Source organism: Ictalurus furcatus, chromosome 18 (assembly GCF_023375685.1).
Source record: "Ictalurus furcatus strain D&B chromosome 18, Billie_1.0, whole genome shotgun sequence".
In the NCBI taxonomy this organism is placed as follows: Eukaryota; Metazoa; Chordata; class Actinopteri; order Siluriformes; family Ictaluridae; genus Ictalurus; species Ictalurus furcatus.
Genome location: NC_071272.1, coordinates 10,801,967 through 10,820,425, shown reverse-complemented (window position 1 = coordinate 10,820,425; position 18,459 = coordinate 10,801,967). Strand labels below are relative to the sequence as shown.

The window sequence follows — 18,459 nt, the reverse complement described above, 5'->3', positions numbered from 1 at the left end:
GGCACAATAGGACCATTTGGAAATGGTCCTATTTCCAAAATTATAATTGTGAATTAGTCTTAGTCTTCAGGTTAATGCATGGGGTCCCTTCCTTAGGGCAGGTTTTTGTCTGTTTGTTTTTTCAGGATATTCTGGTTCCCCCACCAATGGGTAGAGAGACAAAAGCCAGTGTCTGTGATCTAATTAGTGATTACAAACTGAGATGTTCATGTGAACTGTTAGGTTACTTGTTTCTATGACAATATGAAGAAAAAAAAAATTAAAGCCTTCAATCCTTTGTTTAAGATTCCCAAAGCCAGGTAATAGTGTTGAAGCACATGAGAAGAAATATTTGTGATATATTTTCTGAAATGTTCTTTAATTGTCACAGTTTAAGCAGAGTATAAAGAAAATCCAGTTTTACAAGGAACAGAAAAATAAAGTCTAAATTGCACATTGCATCATACAGGCGACCCTAAATACACACTCGGCCAGCATGCGTCCAGATTACAAACCACAGATTAAAAAATGTAAAACATAATAAAAAAGATAAAGTGCATATTAAAAACTCCCCCACGTTTGTTTATATATTACTAAACAAAAAAACTCAGAAAGGAGAAACTGCACTTAAGAATTGAACATGGAAAGAAAAGGTGCACACACACATTTAAATATACAGTCATACACATCCCTTAAAAATGAATCTATACATATATCCACTAAGCCCAGAGATCTACATTCTACGTACCACATGACTTATCCCATTTTTAATTGAGCTTAACAGGCACACTAATCAGACATCCATAAAAACTTTGCACTCAGTTACATTACATACCTATCTGAATGTATTTTAACATTTATTCATCCATGTCTCTTTATATTGCGCACACACACAGACACACACACACACACACACACACACACACACACACACACACACACATACACACTAAATCCCCTGACAATGGAGAATCTATTTCAGTTCAAGAGCATTCTGCAGTACGATACTGCAGGCTGAGAGGAAACTATATGTTTATCACTTGTGTGTAATAAACCATTTGACAGATATTGTGCAAAGTGTGAATCAGTCATCAAACTTTTTAACAGAATTGCTCTTCATTGCTGATGGGTCCGGGATTAAAACCTGCCCCATCAACCCCATCACAAAGACCAGTAACTTCTCTAATCTCTAACTTTGTGCTCTTTATTGTGTATCTGACGATAGGCTACAAAGCCACCCAGCAGTTTTGTTTTATTTCTGGTTTTGTAAGGCCCACTGAGGTATGTGTGAAAAAAAAAAAAAGCATGCACGCAGCACAAACACACTTAAAAAAAGAAAAGAAAAAAAGAACAGCCTGGGTCACATGGTGTGATAATAGGAGTTTGAGGTTCGTTTTTTAAGCCTCCTCAAGGGATGAGTTCTCCCGTACTGTTGCCGTGTCTCCACAGATATTAAGGCAAGCGCTGGCACTGGAGCGTGTGTTGGATCTGGGATCTTTCCTTGCCTACAGCACTCATTGGATGATGGCGAGACTGGCAGTGGCATGGAGACCTTGTGCTGTACTTCTCCAGGCTGGCAGTTTTCCAACCTTTTATCCAAGTGCGATCCAGTAGAAGGAAGGCGAGATGTGCAAAAGGGAGGGAGAGAGGGTGTTCGCCTGGGTAGAAACCGCTGCTTTTTTGAGGTATCATCAGTAAAAGAGTGAGGGCGTGGCTTTGCAGTGCACGGAGATGATGACGCGGGACTCAGCTCCAGTTCGTTCAGATCATTAGCCGACAGGTCGAGGGAGCCTAGCTTAGCCAGGGAGGCTGATCTCTTGATCAGTGATGGCGGGGTCAGACCAGCTTGACGCATTCTTGCCTCTACCTCTCTGGCTCGTTCTTGAACAATCCACCCTCTTTTCTGTTCTTTTGCAGCCCATGGGTGGCTGAGCCTCTTGTCTGATCTGCTGCTCACCTGGCAGAGGAACGCACCGAGCTGACTCAGAGTCTCCCACATCTCCCTCAGATGGTCTTGTGAAAGGCAGTCAGTGCTGGTCTCTTTCTCTGTAACACCCTCTAACTTAAAAACAGCTTCTGAAGAAGACCTGGATGGAGTGGAATGGCTTTGCTTCAAGTGTGAGAGGCTCATGTCAGTCTCTAGAAATCCAGTGTGTCCACGCTCTTCTTCCCTGAGTCTTATTTTGCATCCTTTCCCAATCTCTTCTGCTACAGGTGAATGTCCCTCCTTCTCCACATTTATCTCCAACGTTTCCTCAGGCTGATGGTGGTTGACTGGCACAGTGCTCGAATCAAGGAAGAGGTCTAAATGAGATGAAGTAGTGTTCTCAATTCTGTCTCTGCTGCTGGTGCTAACAACGGAACGCTGTGAAGGACAGCCGAGAGCACTTGATAGCAGCGGTGACGATGAAACATCTTGCTTCATCTTCTGTTCTAGCTGCCTGGTGGCTCGCCGCACTGTACCCTTTGACCAATCACCTTGGTGGGCCTCTCCGAGCTCCACCTTCTCCACTTCTGGTGAGTTTTTTACTAGCTCCTCCTCCTCCTTTAAGCTACTGGAGTCAGGTTGGCTGGCAGGAGGAGGGGAAGGAGGTACGCTGGGCCTTGTGGACTCCAGTTCTGAGACCGTGTTATAAACCAAAACACTGGAGTTCTCCTGAAAAAGAGAAATAAAGGTCATTAAGGCTAGGGACTGAACTGGTATTACTATAGGCGAATTTCCACCTCAGGAACCTTTTCAGGAACTCAAGAATTGAAGCAGGGTTGAAATTAGTTTCTGGAACTACTTCCAGTAATCTTTTCAGTTCTAGGTTTGACGTGAGCTTCACATAATGACTAGCCTATAATAAATAGATTTTCAAAATAGCAGGTAACAAGTAATTACTCAAGCTGGATTACACAATACCGTGCAGCTCATCAGCAACACAATGACCCTTAAATTGTATAGAAATGAGAACAGACTTGAGCACAAAGAAGGACAAATCTGATTCATGACACTGAAAAGTGAGTTCATGAATCAACTTCAGCTGCGTGGATGCAAGCTCCCGACCACTAGTTAATTATTTACATGTCATATACATGCAGCGTGCCCCATTTTACCCTCATATACAGATAGGTGACAAATAAAGACAAGAACAACATAAAAACACATTACTACACTGTACTATTTTACACCAAGAAGAGAGGAAAGAAGTCCGCTTCATACATTTCTAGGCGCTTGTGTCCGAGGTTGCTGAAAATAAAGATGTCCTTTTTGACATCCTCAGAAATGGCATAAAAATGTGAGAACAAAAAGATTTCAACAGAGATATGGATGATCAAGCAGTTTGTTTTCACATTCCTTTCTTTTGTGCTTGGTGTAGATTGTAGTGTCTTGGTGTATGCCATAATGCATCCACTCTACTAATTCTTATTCCTTTCATATACCATGCATAATCTATCAGTCCCTCCAGGATTTTGTGATCACAGAAATTAATGCAAAATCAAGTAAACACCACAATATTCGAAGAAGCTTGCAATTTTTCAGAATTAACGCGGTTTTTCCGCAGATTTGGGCCAAGACGCATCATGTGACATCATAACAACGCGCATTCAGCCAAAGCTCTCTTTGATTCTCGTGTGTCGAACTACAGCTAAAAGATCTCATTTACCAACGAACATCACTGCAAAAGACCATGCAAAACAATTTTGTGCGATTGCAATTTAGCAGTTCAAGTAGTTCTCCACAAAAAAGCACAAAAAACCTGCAAATTTGCATTGCAAATTTTGAAGAAAAAATAAGCCACAGCATTTTTGGCCACAACAATCACAAACAAACTCCGCAAATTCTTGTACGGACTGATCTATGACACTAAAATAATGTATAGAAAATGCTAAAAATTCTAGCTAGATGATGTTTCGCTCACGCTCTTCCACAAAGAGGCCGGAGTGAGCAGGAGTGTCACTTTTAGTTTCTGTGGTTAGGGTAAAAGTAGAGCTGATGTAAGAAGATAACTAACTGTAATTGAACGTGAATCTGATGATATTTCCACCAAATACAGTCCTGCTCAACAACAGCATGGGAAAAATAAATGATTAAAAAATTATATTCACCACAGAAGTTATATAGAAGATGCTATTTATGAAAATAAGTATTTAAAAACTGACCTGTTCTGCAACTTCCATAACCTGCAGGTGGTTATGTAAACTGTTTTTAGCTTTTTACGGAGTCAAACATTCTCAGAGTAAGTATATTTTGTACATGCTTCTACTGTCATGCCGCCAAAAAAAAAGAAGCAGGAAAAGGCTTGAAGCATGAAATTGCACTTTGTTTAAAAAGCGACATACACTGGCCACTTAATTAGGAACTAATACTAATACTTAGCTCTCAGAACATCCTCAATTCTCCATGGCATGGATTCCAGTCATGTTGACATGACTGCATTGCATAATTGCTGCAGATTTGTCAGCTGCACATTCATGCTGCGAATCTCCCGTTCTAACCACATCCCAACGTTTCTTTAATGGATTCAGGTTTGGTAACTGGAACAGCTATTGAAGTACACTGAACTCACGGTTCATAGAACCATTCTGAGACGTGATTTGTGACATGGCGCATGCTAGAAGTAGCCATTATGAGATGGGTAAATTGGGGCCATAAAGGGATGCACATAGTCAGTAACTCAATACTCAGATTGTTGTGCATTCTGAGATGCTTCTCTGCTTACCATGGTTGTAGAGTGGTTATTTGAGTTAAACTAGCCTTCCCGTCAGCTCAAATCGGTCAAGTACAGAAGACATTTCCGCCTGCTCACTGGATTTTTCGTACCAAACTCTACGTGTAAACTCTAGAGAATTTTGTGTATGGGAATCCCAGGAGAACAGCAGAGAGAAATACTCAAACCAGCAAATCTGGTACTAACTACCATGCCTTATTCAAAGACACTGAATCACATTTTGATGTAAACCTTAACTGTAGCTCTTGATTTGTATCTGTATGTTTTGGTTGAATGAATGAGTAGGTGTTCCTAATAGAGTGGCTGGTAAGTGTTCCAACTTCCTCTGTTACTTGTGTTGCTCAGCTTTTGTTGTGTGCTGAAATGTTGGGTCCGTTGCACACTTCACTTAATATTAAAGTTAATGTTAATGCTCCTGACCCCTGTGTTCTCTTTCAGGATAGTTCCAGGACCATTTAGTTCCTCAAAAGATTCTGTAACCTTGGTGGAAACAAGCCTTATATAAAGAATACCAAAGGATGACTGACAGCATATTGACCACCAACACCATAATGGAAATGGGGAACCCCATGCAGCATTCCTTTTCACCACAGGGTGGCAGCCAATGACATGAGTTTAAACTCAAAGCACTGTTACGGTGCGGTATGGGATGTCGATACACATGAGTTTAACAGAAGTGTCGGACTTACTCTCAGCAAAACTACTCTGTTGCTGTAATCAAAAATTATAACAACGATTTAAGTATAATTGTTAGATTCTTATGATATGTAAAAATCCATTATTTTAAATAGGCTTGTGTGATATCATAATGTCGTCAGTCCGAAACAATCGCGGGCTGCCAGAATATTCAAAGAATTTAGAAAATATTCAATTTGCAGTAATGTTAAATTTTCAGGTATGTGCTTGACTTCATTTAAAACGTCATTTTAAATCCATCTGTTGTGACCAGTACATCAAGGAGTAAACATCAGAGCACTGGCATCACTATCATTCGAGAAAGGCTGCAAAAGACCTTAAAACATTTCACTAATTTTGTAAAACACGAGAAAGACACTTCCCTCCAATAGCGAAACTTGTTGAACAAAAGTTTTTTTTTTGCAACTGCATACAACCTACCAAGTTTTTATTAATTAATTATTAATAGCACATTATTTAAGTTAATTTTTCAGGTACAGTATCCATGTTTGTATTTGTGTAAAAAAGGCAATTACTAAATAAAACCTGTTCGTTCAGGATTGAAGTAATGAATTATTAGGTCCAACAAAAGTTCCAAAGTTTTGTGTTTTTTACGTAAATATGTTACATAATAACATTCAACAATGCTACTGGATAACTTTCTGATGTTTTACCTGATGATTATTATTAATCAAGGAAATCACGATCACTGAAAAATCAATATCGCACAAGCCTAATTTTTATAAATTTTTAAAAACATGGGCAAGGCAAACAGGAATTTTTGCACACACAGCTACCTTTTTCTGTTCCTCCTCCCCTTTAACAGGGTGCTCAGGAAACATGAGCTTTGACTCCTGGTTCGGGCTTTTGTCTCTGAGCGTCTGCTCAGGACTCCCACGGCTTTGCGCCTCCTGAGAGAGGCCAAGGAATTTCTCTCTGGCACTGAAGAAATCGATGCGGTCGGGGCTCAGAGCTGACTGAGGTGAGGCAGAAAGGCCCTCTTCCTGTGTTGTGGCACTAGGGTGTTGGTGGTGGTTATTGTCCTTGGCGTGACCTAGCCCTGCACAGTCCACAGCTGTGTCAGGCACTTGCTGGCTGAATTTCTGCCTAAGTTCAGGCACCTGTGTGTGCTGCCCTGCAGCTGAGGAGGAGTTTGGGGTTTGTCTGCCTGGCTCAGGGGTTCTACTCCTAACACACCCTGTTCTGTTAGGAGAGCACACCTCTGGCTGCTCGTGGCTGAGTGGTTTGGCCTCTGCATCTGGGTGAAGCTTAGGCGATGAGGCAGGGTGATGAAGAGCAGCGGGTGGATGAGGCCGGCTCACCGAGACCATTTCTGCCATGTTTACAGGTGCCGAACTGGGTCGGGCACCAGGCAAAACCGTAGCTGCTCGGGGTTTAGGGAGCAGGGATGGTTCCTCAGTAGCAAGGCTTTCTTCAGAGTTTTCTAGTCCATTTGTGAAAGGCATCTCCGACTCGCAGTCCTTTTGTCCTGCTGCAGGGGCCAAGGAAGGGTTGAGAGTCTGGAGCAGCTCCTGCAGCGATGGAGATGTCTGGTTGCCACTCTGGTTTCGGGGGTTGGAGCGGCCCAGCGACTGCGCCGCAGGAGCTTTAACCAGCGGCTCATGGTGCTCAGACAGGTTGCTGTCCGAATGGGAACGCCACAGCTTGTTGTGCCTCTGCCTGCTATTGAGGGGAGAAGGAAAGAAACAGGGAAGTACAGAGAGCAAAAAAGACGGCGTAAGTTCAATAAATGGAACACCACCGGACTGCGTTTATGCATTTCATCTTTATACTGATTTATATAAAACAAATACAGGGCACTCTAGCCTCTCCTTCAGCTTTTTTCAAACCCTTACTTATCAGTAAGACAAGATGTCCACTAAACAGCACATTTCAGGAGACAGGCAGCTCAAATGCCGTTCGATTTTCTGCAGTCTGAACATCAAAAAAACAGGAAATGATTTCTTCCAGCTGGTTTCAAGCCACATTTCTATGTGGGTTGAGCAGTCAAATTTAATTTCTTCCCCCCCATCATTTTCCTCTGCAAGAAATGTACACAAAACCATGCCCTACACATGTAAGCACACTCTCTACATTTGTAAATGTGAGAACCTGGAATGTAGCATAACAGCTACTGTAACTGAAGTAAAGTGACACACCAAAGACAAAGGCACTCATAACTGTGCTAAGAACAAATAAAGACAATTCTGTACATATTTGTTTAAAGCATGCACACACTGTGTACATACTACAATGCATGCCAGTTGAGTACATGTCAAGGTGAATAGATTATGAATGAACACATTGTCATTTAATATTTATGTAAATATATTTGGTTCTAGTTATTCAGACAGCTTCTAAGCCTCCTTTTTGTTTTGTATGTATGCAAATAAAGTGCATACCTGGCCAACAGGATGCCCTGGTACTCCTCTAGCTGCCTCATAAAGGAGGGGTTGGGCTTGGTTACGGCACGGCGCTCTTTGACATAGTCGAAGGCTTGCTCCAGATCCCAGCCATACTCCTTCATGGCGTATGCTATCACAGTGGAGGCGGAGCGACTCACGCCCATCTTACAGTGTACCAGACACTTGGCTCCTGCTTTCCTGAAGAGAGAAGTTTAGATGTTTGTTATTGATGAAGGATGCTGGTAGAGAGAGCGGGAAAAGACTGAGCAGTTGTAAGAGAGAGAAGGATTTAGACCCTGACTTCAGCGAGTGACGTACAATCAAGATGGCCAAAAAAAAGACACATGGCGTGAGCAGCAGTTGAACTTACTTGGCTCTGGAGATGAATTTATACGTGTCGTTCCAGTACGCCAGCAAATCTGTGGCCTCTTCATCGTACACGCGGATGTTGTGGTACTCAAACAGACCGGGGAAGAAGTTATCAATCTCCCGTGTCACGTTGAGGATGTACTGAACCCTGAGCACGAAAAAAAACAAATGGTTTTGTTGACGTATGTGTTTGCGGTAATGACTGTAGCTAAGAGAGTCGAATGTGACATCTAGCAGTTTTACCCGCTGTTCTGTAGCTCTTCTAGATTAGACGCGTTCCATTCTGAACCCTTTGAACAAACCCAAATAGACAGTTAAATGATGATAAATGACCGAGTGAGAGATTAAACAGGGGATTGCTGAAACAGGAAACCGAAACACGTGAAAACGGAAAGTGATAATGTATGAAAGAATTACCAGGTACACATGCTCGAATATCTCAGTGGGGCTGTCCATCTGACCCAGGATGACAATCATCTCATTATCGATGTACTCCTTAAACTCTCGCAGGTTACACCCCATCTGCATTTCCAGCTCCGTGCGTATCTGATAGGACAGAAATCGAATCAGTGGCAGTCAAGGTACAATTTCATAAAGCGTGTGTAGTGAATTTAGGATTTTGCATAAGTCTTTAATAAAAGTTTTTGTCTAAACAACATTTGAGGTATTAAAGGGACTTAGTAAATAAATAATAAATGTTGTATAATAAATAATGAAATCATTACTGGTGGAATTTATTTATTCATTTTGGAATTAAGAATAAAATTATCATTATGACCATTATCGCTATGACCTATAGAAAGGCATGTTGAAGCAGTTATATCAATAGTTTATACCATGGTCTGTCTAAATACTCTATTCTGATTGGCTGGAAGGTGTGCGTTCAAACCGTTGAATGCATAGGTAATACCAGTCAGTTTAATCACTGTTCTAAATCAATGAGCTGCCTATAAACAATTGTAACCATAGATGTGTCACAGACGCAGGTAATTCACACAGGCACAATCTCTCTCTCTCTCTCTCTCACTCTAATAACTATTTGCTATAATTCATTCAAATAAATATAATCTTATCATATTACTTTTTCTCTGTGTATGGTTTAGAGTGGGCAGAATTCCAGATCTAACAAACTATATATAATATAACTAACGAAAAACTTTTGATCAAGTTTTGTACTGCAAACATCAATGACAGCTTTAACTTGGTAATGCTGGCAAGTGACCATGGTATAAGCGGGATAATCCACAGTTAGGTGTCCGTTACACGATTTTAATGCACTCTGCTTCGCGTCGGGTGCCTCCACATCATGCATTAAAACCGTGTAATGCCCACCTAGCCGTGGATTATCTATTACATAATTTTAAAAGATCAGAAATCATAATATAATAATAACTAAAAAACTAAATAAACACAAATTTGAAACATTAAAGGTTATGATAGAATTGAATATTGCCTCCAGTTTATTTCCTTTCATTAGGAAAATAGTTTTTTATCCTCCATGGTAAGCCAGTTTTACCAGTTTTCCACAGGCCAGTTTTAAAACTAACAACATGGATTTTCCGACCTAGGAAAAATCCAAAGATAACACCCCATCAATTCAGTATACCTACGCGGAAAGTTAGGAAGATCTCCTCAACCCCGATTTCAGCAAGTGATGTCAAATAAAAAATCTTCATTCATCTAATGCAGTGGTTCTCAACAGGGGTGGGGCGGGGGATACAAATTTATCAAAAGGGGGGCACAAAATAATTTTTTTTTTAAAAAAAGACAGGGCATCATTTGGGTACTTGGTGTATTTTATTGCTTTTCAAATAGAATGTGCATAAATGAAAAACTGTGGAGAGGCGGAGATTAGCCTGCCTTTTATCTAGTTGTCAGTGCAGACCAGTGTTGCCGACTTTTCAGACCCCTTTAGTGACTTCTTTTTTTGTAAAAAAACAACAACAAAAAACAACAAATCTAGCGACTTTTTGGTCAAACCTTAGCAACTCTCCAAATGTCGCCAGTACTGTCCTGCAAGTGCGAGAACCTCTCTCTGCGTCTGTTCTGTTCAGTGAGTGGCTGAGAGCCGGAGCAGCACATTCCGTTGAACGCAAGGCAGTTGACATAAACGTGAATGTAAAAAGAAGCAAGTGCAGGTGTCCCACTGATTGATTTAACAAGGTCATGGCTAACGAGACACGCCCTTCATACCACCTTTTTTATATACGTACAGTGGATATAAAAAGTCTGCACATCCCTGTTAAAATGGCAGGTTTTTGTGATGTAAAAAAATTAAACCAAGATAAATCATGTCAGAACCATTTCTACCGTTATTGTAAATTTTTAAGCAATTAAAGTGAGAAACGATAAGAATCATTTTAGGGGGAAAAATGAAAAATAAAAAAAATGTACAATAACCTGGTTGCATAAGTGTGCATACCCTTAAACTAATACTTAGTTGAAGCACCTTTAGATTTTATCACAGCATTCGATTTGGCACATCTTGGCTTAGCAATATTTTGCCATTCTTCCTTACAAAAGAATTCGAACTCTGTCAAATTGGCTGGGCATCTCCTGTACACAGCCGTCTTCAGGTCACCCGACAGATTTCTGATTGGATTTAGGATTTAGACTCTGGCTGGGACATTCTAAAACCTTGATCTTGTTTTGGTGAAGCCATTTCTTTCTTGTTTGCTTCTGGCCGTTGTCATGCTGAAAGGTGAAATTCTTCTTCATTGTAAGTGTTTTAGAAGAAGACTTAAGGTTCTGTGCCAAACTTAAGTGGTATTTGGAGCTATTCATTATTCCCTCCACCCTGATTAAAGCCCCAGTTCCAGCTGAAGAAAAACAGCTCCAAAGTTTGCCACCACCATGCTTCTCCGTGGGGATGGTGTTCTTTTGGTGATGTTAAAGTGCTTTTTTTGTGCCAAACATATCTTTTGGTGTTATGGCCAAAATGTTCAACTTTGGTCTCATCCGACCATAACACATTATTCCACATGGTTTTGGGAGATTGGATGATTTTTCTTTTTTGGTTAAAAAAGGCTTCTCGCCACTCTACCATACACAGAGATTTGAAGAATTATGGAGATTATTATCACATGTAGGGAGCAACCAGAACTTGTCAGAAATGGCTGAAATTCTTTTAAATGTTGCTGTAGGCCTCTCCCTGACCAGTTTTCTCCTGATCCTGAATTTTAGAGGGATGTCCTGTTCTTATTAGTGTCACTGTCATGCCATATTTTTTGTACTTGATTATTGCCTTTACAATGTTCCATGGTATATCTAATGCCTTGGAAATTCTCCTGATTGATATTTTTCAACAATGAGATTCTGCACCTGCTTTGTAAGCTCTTTATGGCCCATGGCTTTTCTAGTTGGATGTTACCAAGATGGTGTCAGGAAAATCCTATAGGAACAGCTGTACTTTATTTGGGGTTAATCAATCACTTAAATTTATGGTAGGTGTACACTAATTAGTAATTAACATGAGCTTGAATGTAATTGGATTATTCTGAACACTGCCACATTCCCAATTATAAAAGGATGTGCACACGTATGCAACCAGGTTATTGTACTTTTTTCTTTTATCCCTAAAATGATTCTTTTTGTTATTAATAAGTTAAATGTTTACAATGAAGGTAGAAAATATTCTCACATGATTTATGTTGGTTTTGATTTTTTTTACATCACAAAAACCTGCCATATTAACTGGGGTGTGTAGACTTTTTAGCTCCACTGTATCATATGAGAAAGTGTGTTTGCACAGACCTCTTTAGATGTGACATTCTCCAGGTCTTTCTGCATCATGATCTCTCTCAGACGTGTCTTGATCAGTCGCTCCGTTCTCTCTCGCTCTGTTGGCCTAATGGCACATAACACACAGTCTTTATATAGGGGTTATTAAACAATTACTTTTGCACAGACTCATAGTCACTAAAGCAAAACAAGAAGCAAGTAAGGAATCTCATCCATTACCATTTACACACATCAGTTAAACAAACACAGTAAATGCTGAACAAAGTGTGCAACATGGCAGCATGGCTGAGATAACATGCCCACAAACAGGAAGTGCAAGTGAGCACACGTGTCTGGCTGCAAAGTGGTGCTGAGGGAACTGTCTGATCTTAGTCCTCTCTGCCCTTACTGTAAAGATAGTCAAACTGCAGAGCTACCAGACGTTAAGACTTCCTTTCTGATATGCCCATAAACCGCAGTCTCACACACAATTGAGCATGTAAACAGTAGACATGCACTCAGTTTGCTTGTCTATACCAATGAGACTGTATGAATTATAAACTCATGGCATTTTACGCAATGCCATGTCACTCATTTCAGTGATAATACATGGACATGAGCACTGCTGTCTTTTAAGTGGAAACTTTCAGATCAGTGGTTATTATATAGGTGTATCAGTTAGCACAAACTTCTGTTTACGGGAAGTCAGTATTATTAGTGAGTAAATTTTAGGTCTGTTTGCATAAAACGACTTCGCAAATTCTGTTTTTATATATAGCCTAAACTGGGAACTCCATTTACATGTACATTACATAGAAAACAAATTTGGGCTCATATGAAGAGCAGCATTTATAAAGTTATCATTACCTTTCCATTAGTCTCAACAGAACATACTCCAAATGCACCTTTATGTCTTTGCTTTCAACTTTCTAAATCTAAACAGCAGCTATACACACCACATGCTGTCTTTTTGTTCCTTAAAGATAGCCTTGGCTACTTAGACACTTCATTTTATAAGCAATTATTTGTATATTTTATATTTTTTATATACAATAAATAATTGTATGAGTCCTGAAATTACATAAATTTTTGCATCTCTGATTCCACTAGAGATGCTTTTTCAGGAATGTTGAATGTGTCAGTAGTCTATTAATACACAGGCTTTGATGACAGGACATACGACAGATTAATACTAATAAACAATATAGAAATAATACTAATAAATAAGATTTCTGATTTCTTTAAAGTCACACTATGATACAAAGTGGGAAGTGATGGACCATTAAGGTAAACAAACTTCTTTTTTTCCCATCTGTGTTTTGGAGAAAGAGTAAATGGCTTCACATGGTTGTATTCCAATTGGAGTATGTACATCATGATTTCTTATTCAGTTTCAGCTTTCAAAGCTGAATTTCAAAGTGCAATTAAAATTGGTGGTTCAGGGATTTATATTTATGTTTGTTGGTGTTATGGACACTGATACAAAACTATATGTGGAACTATATTTTATAAACTATATTATAAATAGACAAAAATAGTTTTGGAGATATCGATTGATCTTCTATAATGCTTTATCCTTTTCAGGGTCACGGGGAACCTGGAGCCTATCCCAGGTAGCATCGGGCACAAGGCAGGGGACACCCTGGACAGGGTGCCAATCCATCGCAGGGCACAATCACATACACATTCACACACCCATTCAAACACTACGGACACTTTGGACATGCCAATCAGCCTACCATGCATGTCTTTGGACTGGGGAGGAAACCGGAGTACGGAGTCCGTACTATGGAGCACTCCGTAGCACGGACTCCATACTCCGGTGCTACGGAGTCCATGCTACGGAGGAAACCCCCTGAACATGCAAACTCTGCACACACAGGGCCACGGTGGGAATCGAACCCCCGACCCTGGCGGTGTGAGGCGAACGTACTAACCACTAAGCCACTGCGCCCTAGTTTTGGAGATATTCACATTTTAATTTTGTACTTAAATTTCATGATTGCCCAATTAAAAATGCTTGTATTTCCTCATTTGTTAGTCGCTTTTGGATAAAAGCGTCTGCTAAATGAATAAATGTAAATATAAATTCTCTCTAGGTTTATATATGTCCCGCCCGTGGAGGTGTGTCTTGCTCTATAGCAGCAGCATATTAGCAGTAAACATGGTTCATCTGTGTGTCTTCCTGCACACTATCACCGTTTCCAACTACTGCTTGGTTTAGGGAAAAAATGGTTGTAGTCACACAATCAGTGAGCGCTCTTTAAAAGAGTCCTGGCTATAAATAAAGATTACAGGGGATGTAGTTGAAGGCATACTTTCACATACACATCAGAGAAGAGCACAGGTGAGTCAGCGCGATGCGACTGCACATCCTGCATGGCGTTCCACTCATTGATGTGGGCCTGGTCTGAGGATACACGGCTCTGGTAGTAGCTGACCCAGGTCAAGAAGAGGCTGCCTGGGAAGTAGTTATGGCAGCGTGCTACCTCACATGCCTTATGAAGAGACTGCAGAGCTGACCTGAAAGAGGGAGTAGGAAGAATTATTGCTGGTGAGCGTCTGAGAAAAGGAGAAGAAAAAAGCTAATGTTAAAATCAATACATTTCTTGTCTATTGTCACTTACCACATGGCCTGGACTGAGACGGGCTTGAAAACGTGGATCCTGTTATCTGTGGACACACTGAACCCCCTGTGAGAGGAGAGGAGAGGTATAGTGTGAAATTCAACATTTACATGTTCTGGATGAGTTCAAACACTACAGGTTTACGTGTTCACAACTCACTTACCCATCTCCATCCAAATGTATCAATGTGTCACTCCACAGAGGAAGCACCAGGCCTATTGAACAGGAACTACACACACACACATACTCAGTGTTACACATTGAATTTCAGGGCTTCTCTTCTTCTTTGTCCGGCCTTTTCCCATATCTACTTGGGGTCGGCTCTCCTAATCTTTTGTCTCCAGATTGTCTGTTCTGGGTCATCTTTGGGTCTATATTGTCTCTAGCGAGGTCTTTATTTATAACATCCATCCATGTTAGGCGGGGTCTTCCACGGCTTCTCTTTCCTGTACCAAGCTCCAACACTTTTCTGGTCATGTGGTATTCTGGTTTTCTCATCACATGTCTGTACCATCGTAGGTGTGCTTCAGTCAATTTTTCAGGTAGTGATCTGACTTTAAAACTGCCCCTGATATATTGGTTTGGTATATGACTTAGGACTTCTCTGGTACAACTTATATATTTTGGATTCTGCATCACTTACTGGTCACTTATGATAAAAATGTATGTAAAATGAATAAATGTACTGACACACACTCACCTGTCTGAGGGGCTGAAGTCCATGCCCAGAACTACACTTTCCTCAGTGTCCTGCCGTCCATTTGTGGTCACTACAACCATGTAGCGTGTGCACTGAGGGTGCACGCTTTCCAACCGCACCGCCTGCCAGACACCACTATGTCAATATAACCATTCATTCTGGATTTCTGAATAGTATTATGATACCATTATTAAATGGTAATATGAACTGCTACTAAAATGTGTTTTTGCATCATTCACCAGACGGATGTTGTCCTCTGGACGTAGAAGAGTGAACATGGTCTGCAGGTGCAGCTGAAGATCTCCTAAACGTGTGCAATGGACAAATCATTCAGCTACGATATACACATTCCCAGCTGATATACTTTCCACGATATGCAGATTCCCAGCTGATGCAATAAGGTCCTAGGATGTCATGCGAATCCGATTTCTGATACCTGCATGTTTGCTACGCTGTCCTGTGATCCGCGAGGAACAGATTGATGATGACGAGGAGCCATTTCCCCTTGGGAGGAAGAGTGCGGCGCCTTTCACTGTTAGAAAGCTCTCGCTAATGCTGAGGGAAAAATGAGTGAGACAGAAAACAATGCATCATTCATTCATTCATTCATCTTTAGAAACTGCTTTAGGCCTATACTAGGAACATTGTGTGCAAGGCCAGAATACACATTGATGGGATGCTAGTCCATTATCTTACACACACACACAGGAGCAATTTAGAGTAGCCAATACATTTACCAAAATGGTTCTGGGAGGTGGGAGGAAACAGTGTTAGTGAAGAAAACACACAAACATGCGGAGCACATGTACAACTCCACACAGACAGTAAGCCGAGCTCAGGGTCAAAGCAATCTATTATTACAACAATCTACTTCTTCATACTCCTGACGGTGAGAAATATAACGTCTGACCAAAGAAGAAAAACTTTTAAAAAAAAATCCTTTCCTAAATGCTAGGGCTAGGCGATATGACGATATATTATCAATATCATGATAAATTGTCACAATATGCTTTTCTGAGATATCATGATATCTTTTGTGTGTGTTTTTTCAATTTTTTTTATTATTAAATTACAAACAGACTGGAAGGTGTTGATTTGATGTTAAAATGTTGTACTTGATCTCGGCTGAAATAGTAAACTGTTTAAAGAAAAATATCATCTAGATCATGTCAAATGCCTCTGAGAACCGTGATATATTTTTGTCATATTTCCACCCCTACTAAATGCAGCATGTTTTTAGACCCCATGAAGCTCATAAGAAGTTAATTTATAATAATGCAGTGCCTTTGATGATAAAACAGCACCATATTTATTCTGATGTATTTTCTGACCCACTTGCTGCACTGACTGCGCTCCGGAGAGAGAAATCAGAGCTCTGTTGTTTTGTTGTCTTTTTTTGGGGGGGGAGACACATTGCCTCAGACACTAAACACTGGCAGGGTATGCCTGAGAACAAACTGTTCCACTGCAGACTCACTGTCTCACTGTACAGAGTGAGAGACGTATACCGAGTGTACTTACAGCTTCCTGAAATCCCCTGTTATCAAACTAACATGCAGGACAAGCAAGAGGAACTGAATAAAAACTGGTAAATCATACATACAAAGCGTGTGTAGCTCTGTATGGTAGAATGAATAGGTGTGTGTGGTTTATGCATTGCATTTATAAGCAGGTGCCATTTTAAAGAATTTGTAATAAAAGATTCCTGCAATAAAGGAGTTCCAATGGGTTCTATTGTATTTCTGTCTCTCAAAATTCATTTGTTCAGCCCAGAGCTCATAGAGTAGGGATGTCACGAGAACCGATACTTCGGTACCAAGTCGGTACCAACATTCTTAAAACGTGACGGTACTTGTTTTTCTGCACTAGTGTTGGAAACGTTTCTAGTGGAGCTACCGAGGTTGCAATTCTTCCGGACCTGATGGGGGTAGCAAATACACACAAGTGTTTTAGTCGGTCCACAAGTGGTGAAGAAGAAGAAGAACGCCTACAAGCACACGGGAAAAACTACAGAAGATTAGCTTAGCTTAACAAATTTAGCTCTGTCCCGACTCATTGAGAGGAAAAGAGAGGAAAGCTTGTATCGGTTTCCGGTGTGCAACCGATGCTATCGTTCATTTCAAACAAAGTGAGGAAACACCTGGAATTTGGCAAAGCACCTGAAAGACGGTCCTAAATTATGTTTGTTTGATGCAGCTGGCATTGTGGCCGTGAAACCAGCTAACGTTATGCTCCATGTAATGTTTGCGATAGCTTGTTATTTGTTCACGACGCTAACCCATTGCAATGTTATAAACTACCTCCGAATGGGCCACCATGCATCGCCATTCCGCCCGTGTCCTGTCAGCTAAATGTACCCTCATATCACTAATTATTCAAATGTTCATGCTTTTAATAAATCTTTCTGTCCTGCCACCATATCACTGAATTTAAACTAATTCTTGCATTCAGAGTATAAGGTGTGTGTGTGTGTATGTGCGCGTGCATGCGTTTAGGAGTGCACCTCCACTCATTGTCAGACAGTGTTTGATAACTAAAATACCATCCCTTCCCCTCTCTCTCTCTTCCCTCCCCACCTCCCCCGCCCTCTCTCTCCCCCCTCTCCTCTCTCTCTCTCTCTCTTCCCCCTCTCCCTCCACTCTCTCCCCTCCCACCTCTGTCCCCCCTCTCTCCCTTCCCCCTTCCCCCTCTCTGTCCCCCCTCTCTCCCTTCCCCCCTCTCTGTCCCCCCTCTCTCCCTTCCCCCATCTCTTCCTTCCCTGCCCCCCCTCTCCCTTCCCCCCATCTCTTCCTTCCCTGCCCCCTCTTCCCCCTCTCCCTCTCTCCCTTCCCCCCTCTCTGTCCCCCTCCCCCTCTCTCTTCCCCCTCTCCCTCCACTCTCTCCCCTCCCACCTCTGTCCCCCCTACCCCTCTCTCCCTTCCCCCCTCCCTCTCTGTCCCCCCTCCCCAACTCCCCCCCTCTCCCCCTCCCCGTCCTCCCCCTCCCCCCTCCCCCTCTCTGCCCCCCCTCTCTCCCTTCCCCCTTCCCCCCTCTCTGTCCCCCCTCTCTCCCTTCCCCCCTCTCTGTCCCCCTCTCTCCCTTCCCCCATCTCTTCCTTCCCTGCCCCCCTCTCTCCCTTCCCCCCATCTCTTCCTTCCCTGCCCCCTCTTCCCCCTCTCCCTCTCTCCCTTCCCCCTCTCTGTCCCCCCTCCCCCTCTCTCTTCCCCCTCTCCCTCCACTCTCTCCCCTCCCACCTCTGTCCCCCCTACCCCTCTCTCCCTTCCCCCTCC

The 18,459-nt window shown here is 41.7% G+C and overlaps 1 protein-coding gene across 3 annotated transcripts in view; it reads right to left on the bottom strand.

Annotated features, from left to right (window-relative positions):
- Window positions 1-339: 339 nt before the first annotated feature.
- Window positions 340-18,459, bottom strand: part of ssh2b (slingshot protein phosphatase 2b) — a 42,412-nt gene continuing 24,292 nt past the window's right edge. For all 3 annotated transcript variants that reach the window (XM_053648252.1, XM_053648253.1, XM_053648254.1), the window contains 13 exons: window positions 15,627-15,745; window positions 15,430-15,494; window positions 15,191-15,312; window positions 14,654-14,719; window positions 14,491-14,556; window positions 14,192-14,386; window positions 11,897-11,990; window positions 8,561-8,689; window positions 8,387-8,433; window positions 8,145-8,291; window positions 7,772-7,972; window positions 6,167-7,052; window positions 340-2,635 (listed from right to left, as the gene is read on the bottom strand). In XM_053648252.1, coding sequence (XP_053504227.1) covers window positions 1,340-2,635; window positions 6,167-7,052; window positions 7,772-7,972; window positions 8,145-8,291; window positions 8,387-8,433; window positions 8,561-8,689; window positions 11,897-11,990; window positions 14,192-14,386; window positions 14,491-14,556; window positions 14,654-14,719; window positions 15,191-15,312; window positions 15,430-15,494; window positions 15,627-15,745 — 3,433 coding nt within the window. In that variant the 3' untranslated portion in view covers window positions 340-1,339. The remainder of the gene's footprint in view (window positions 2,636-6,166; window positions 7,053-7,771; window positions 7,973-8,144; window positions 8,292-8,386; window positions 8,434-8,560; window positions 8,690-11,896; window positions 11,991-14,191; window positions 14,387-14,490; window positions 14,557-14,653; window positions 14,720-15,190; window positions 15,313-15,429; window positions 15,495-15,626; window positions 15,746-18,459) is intronic.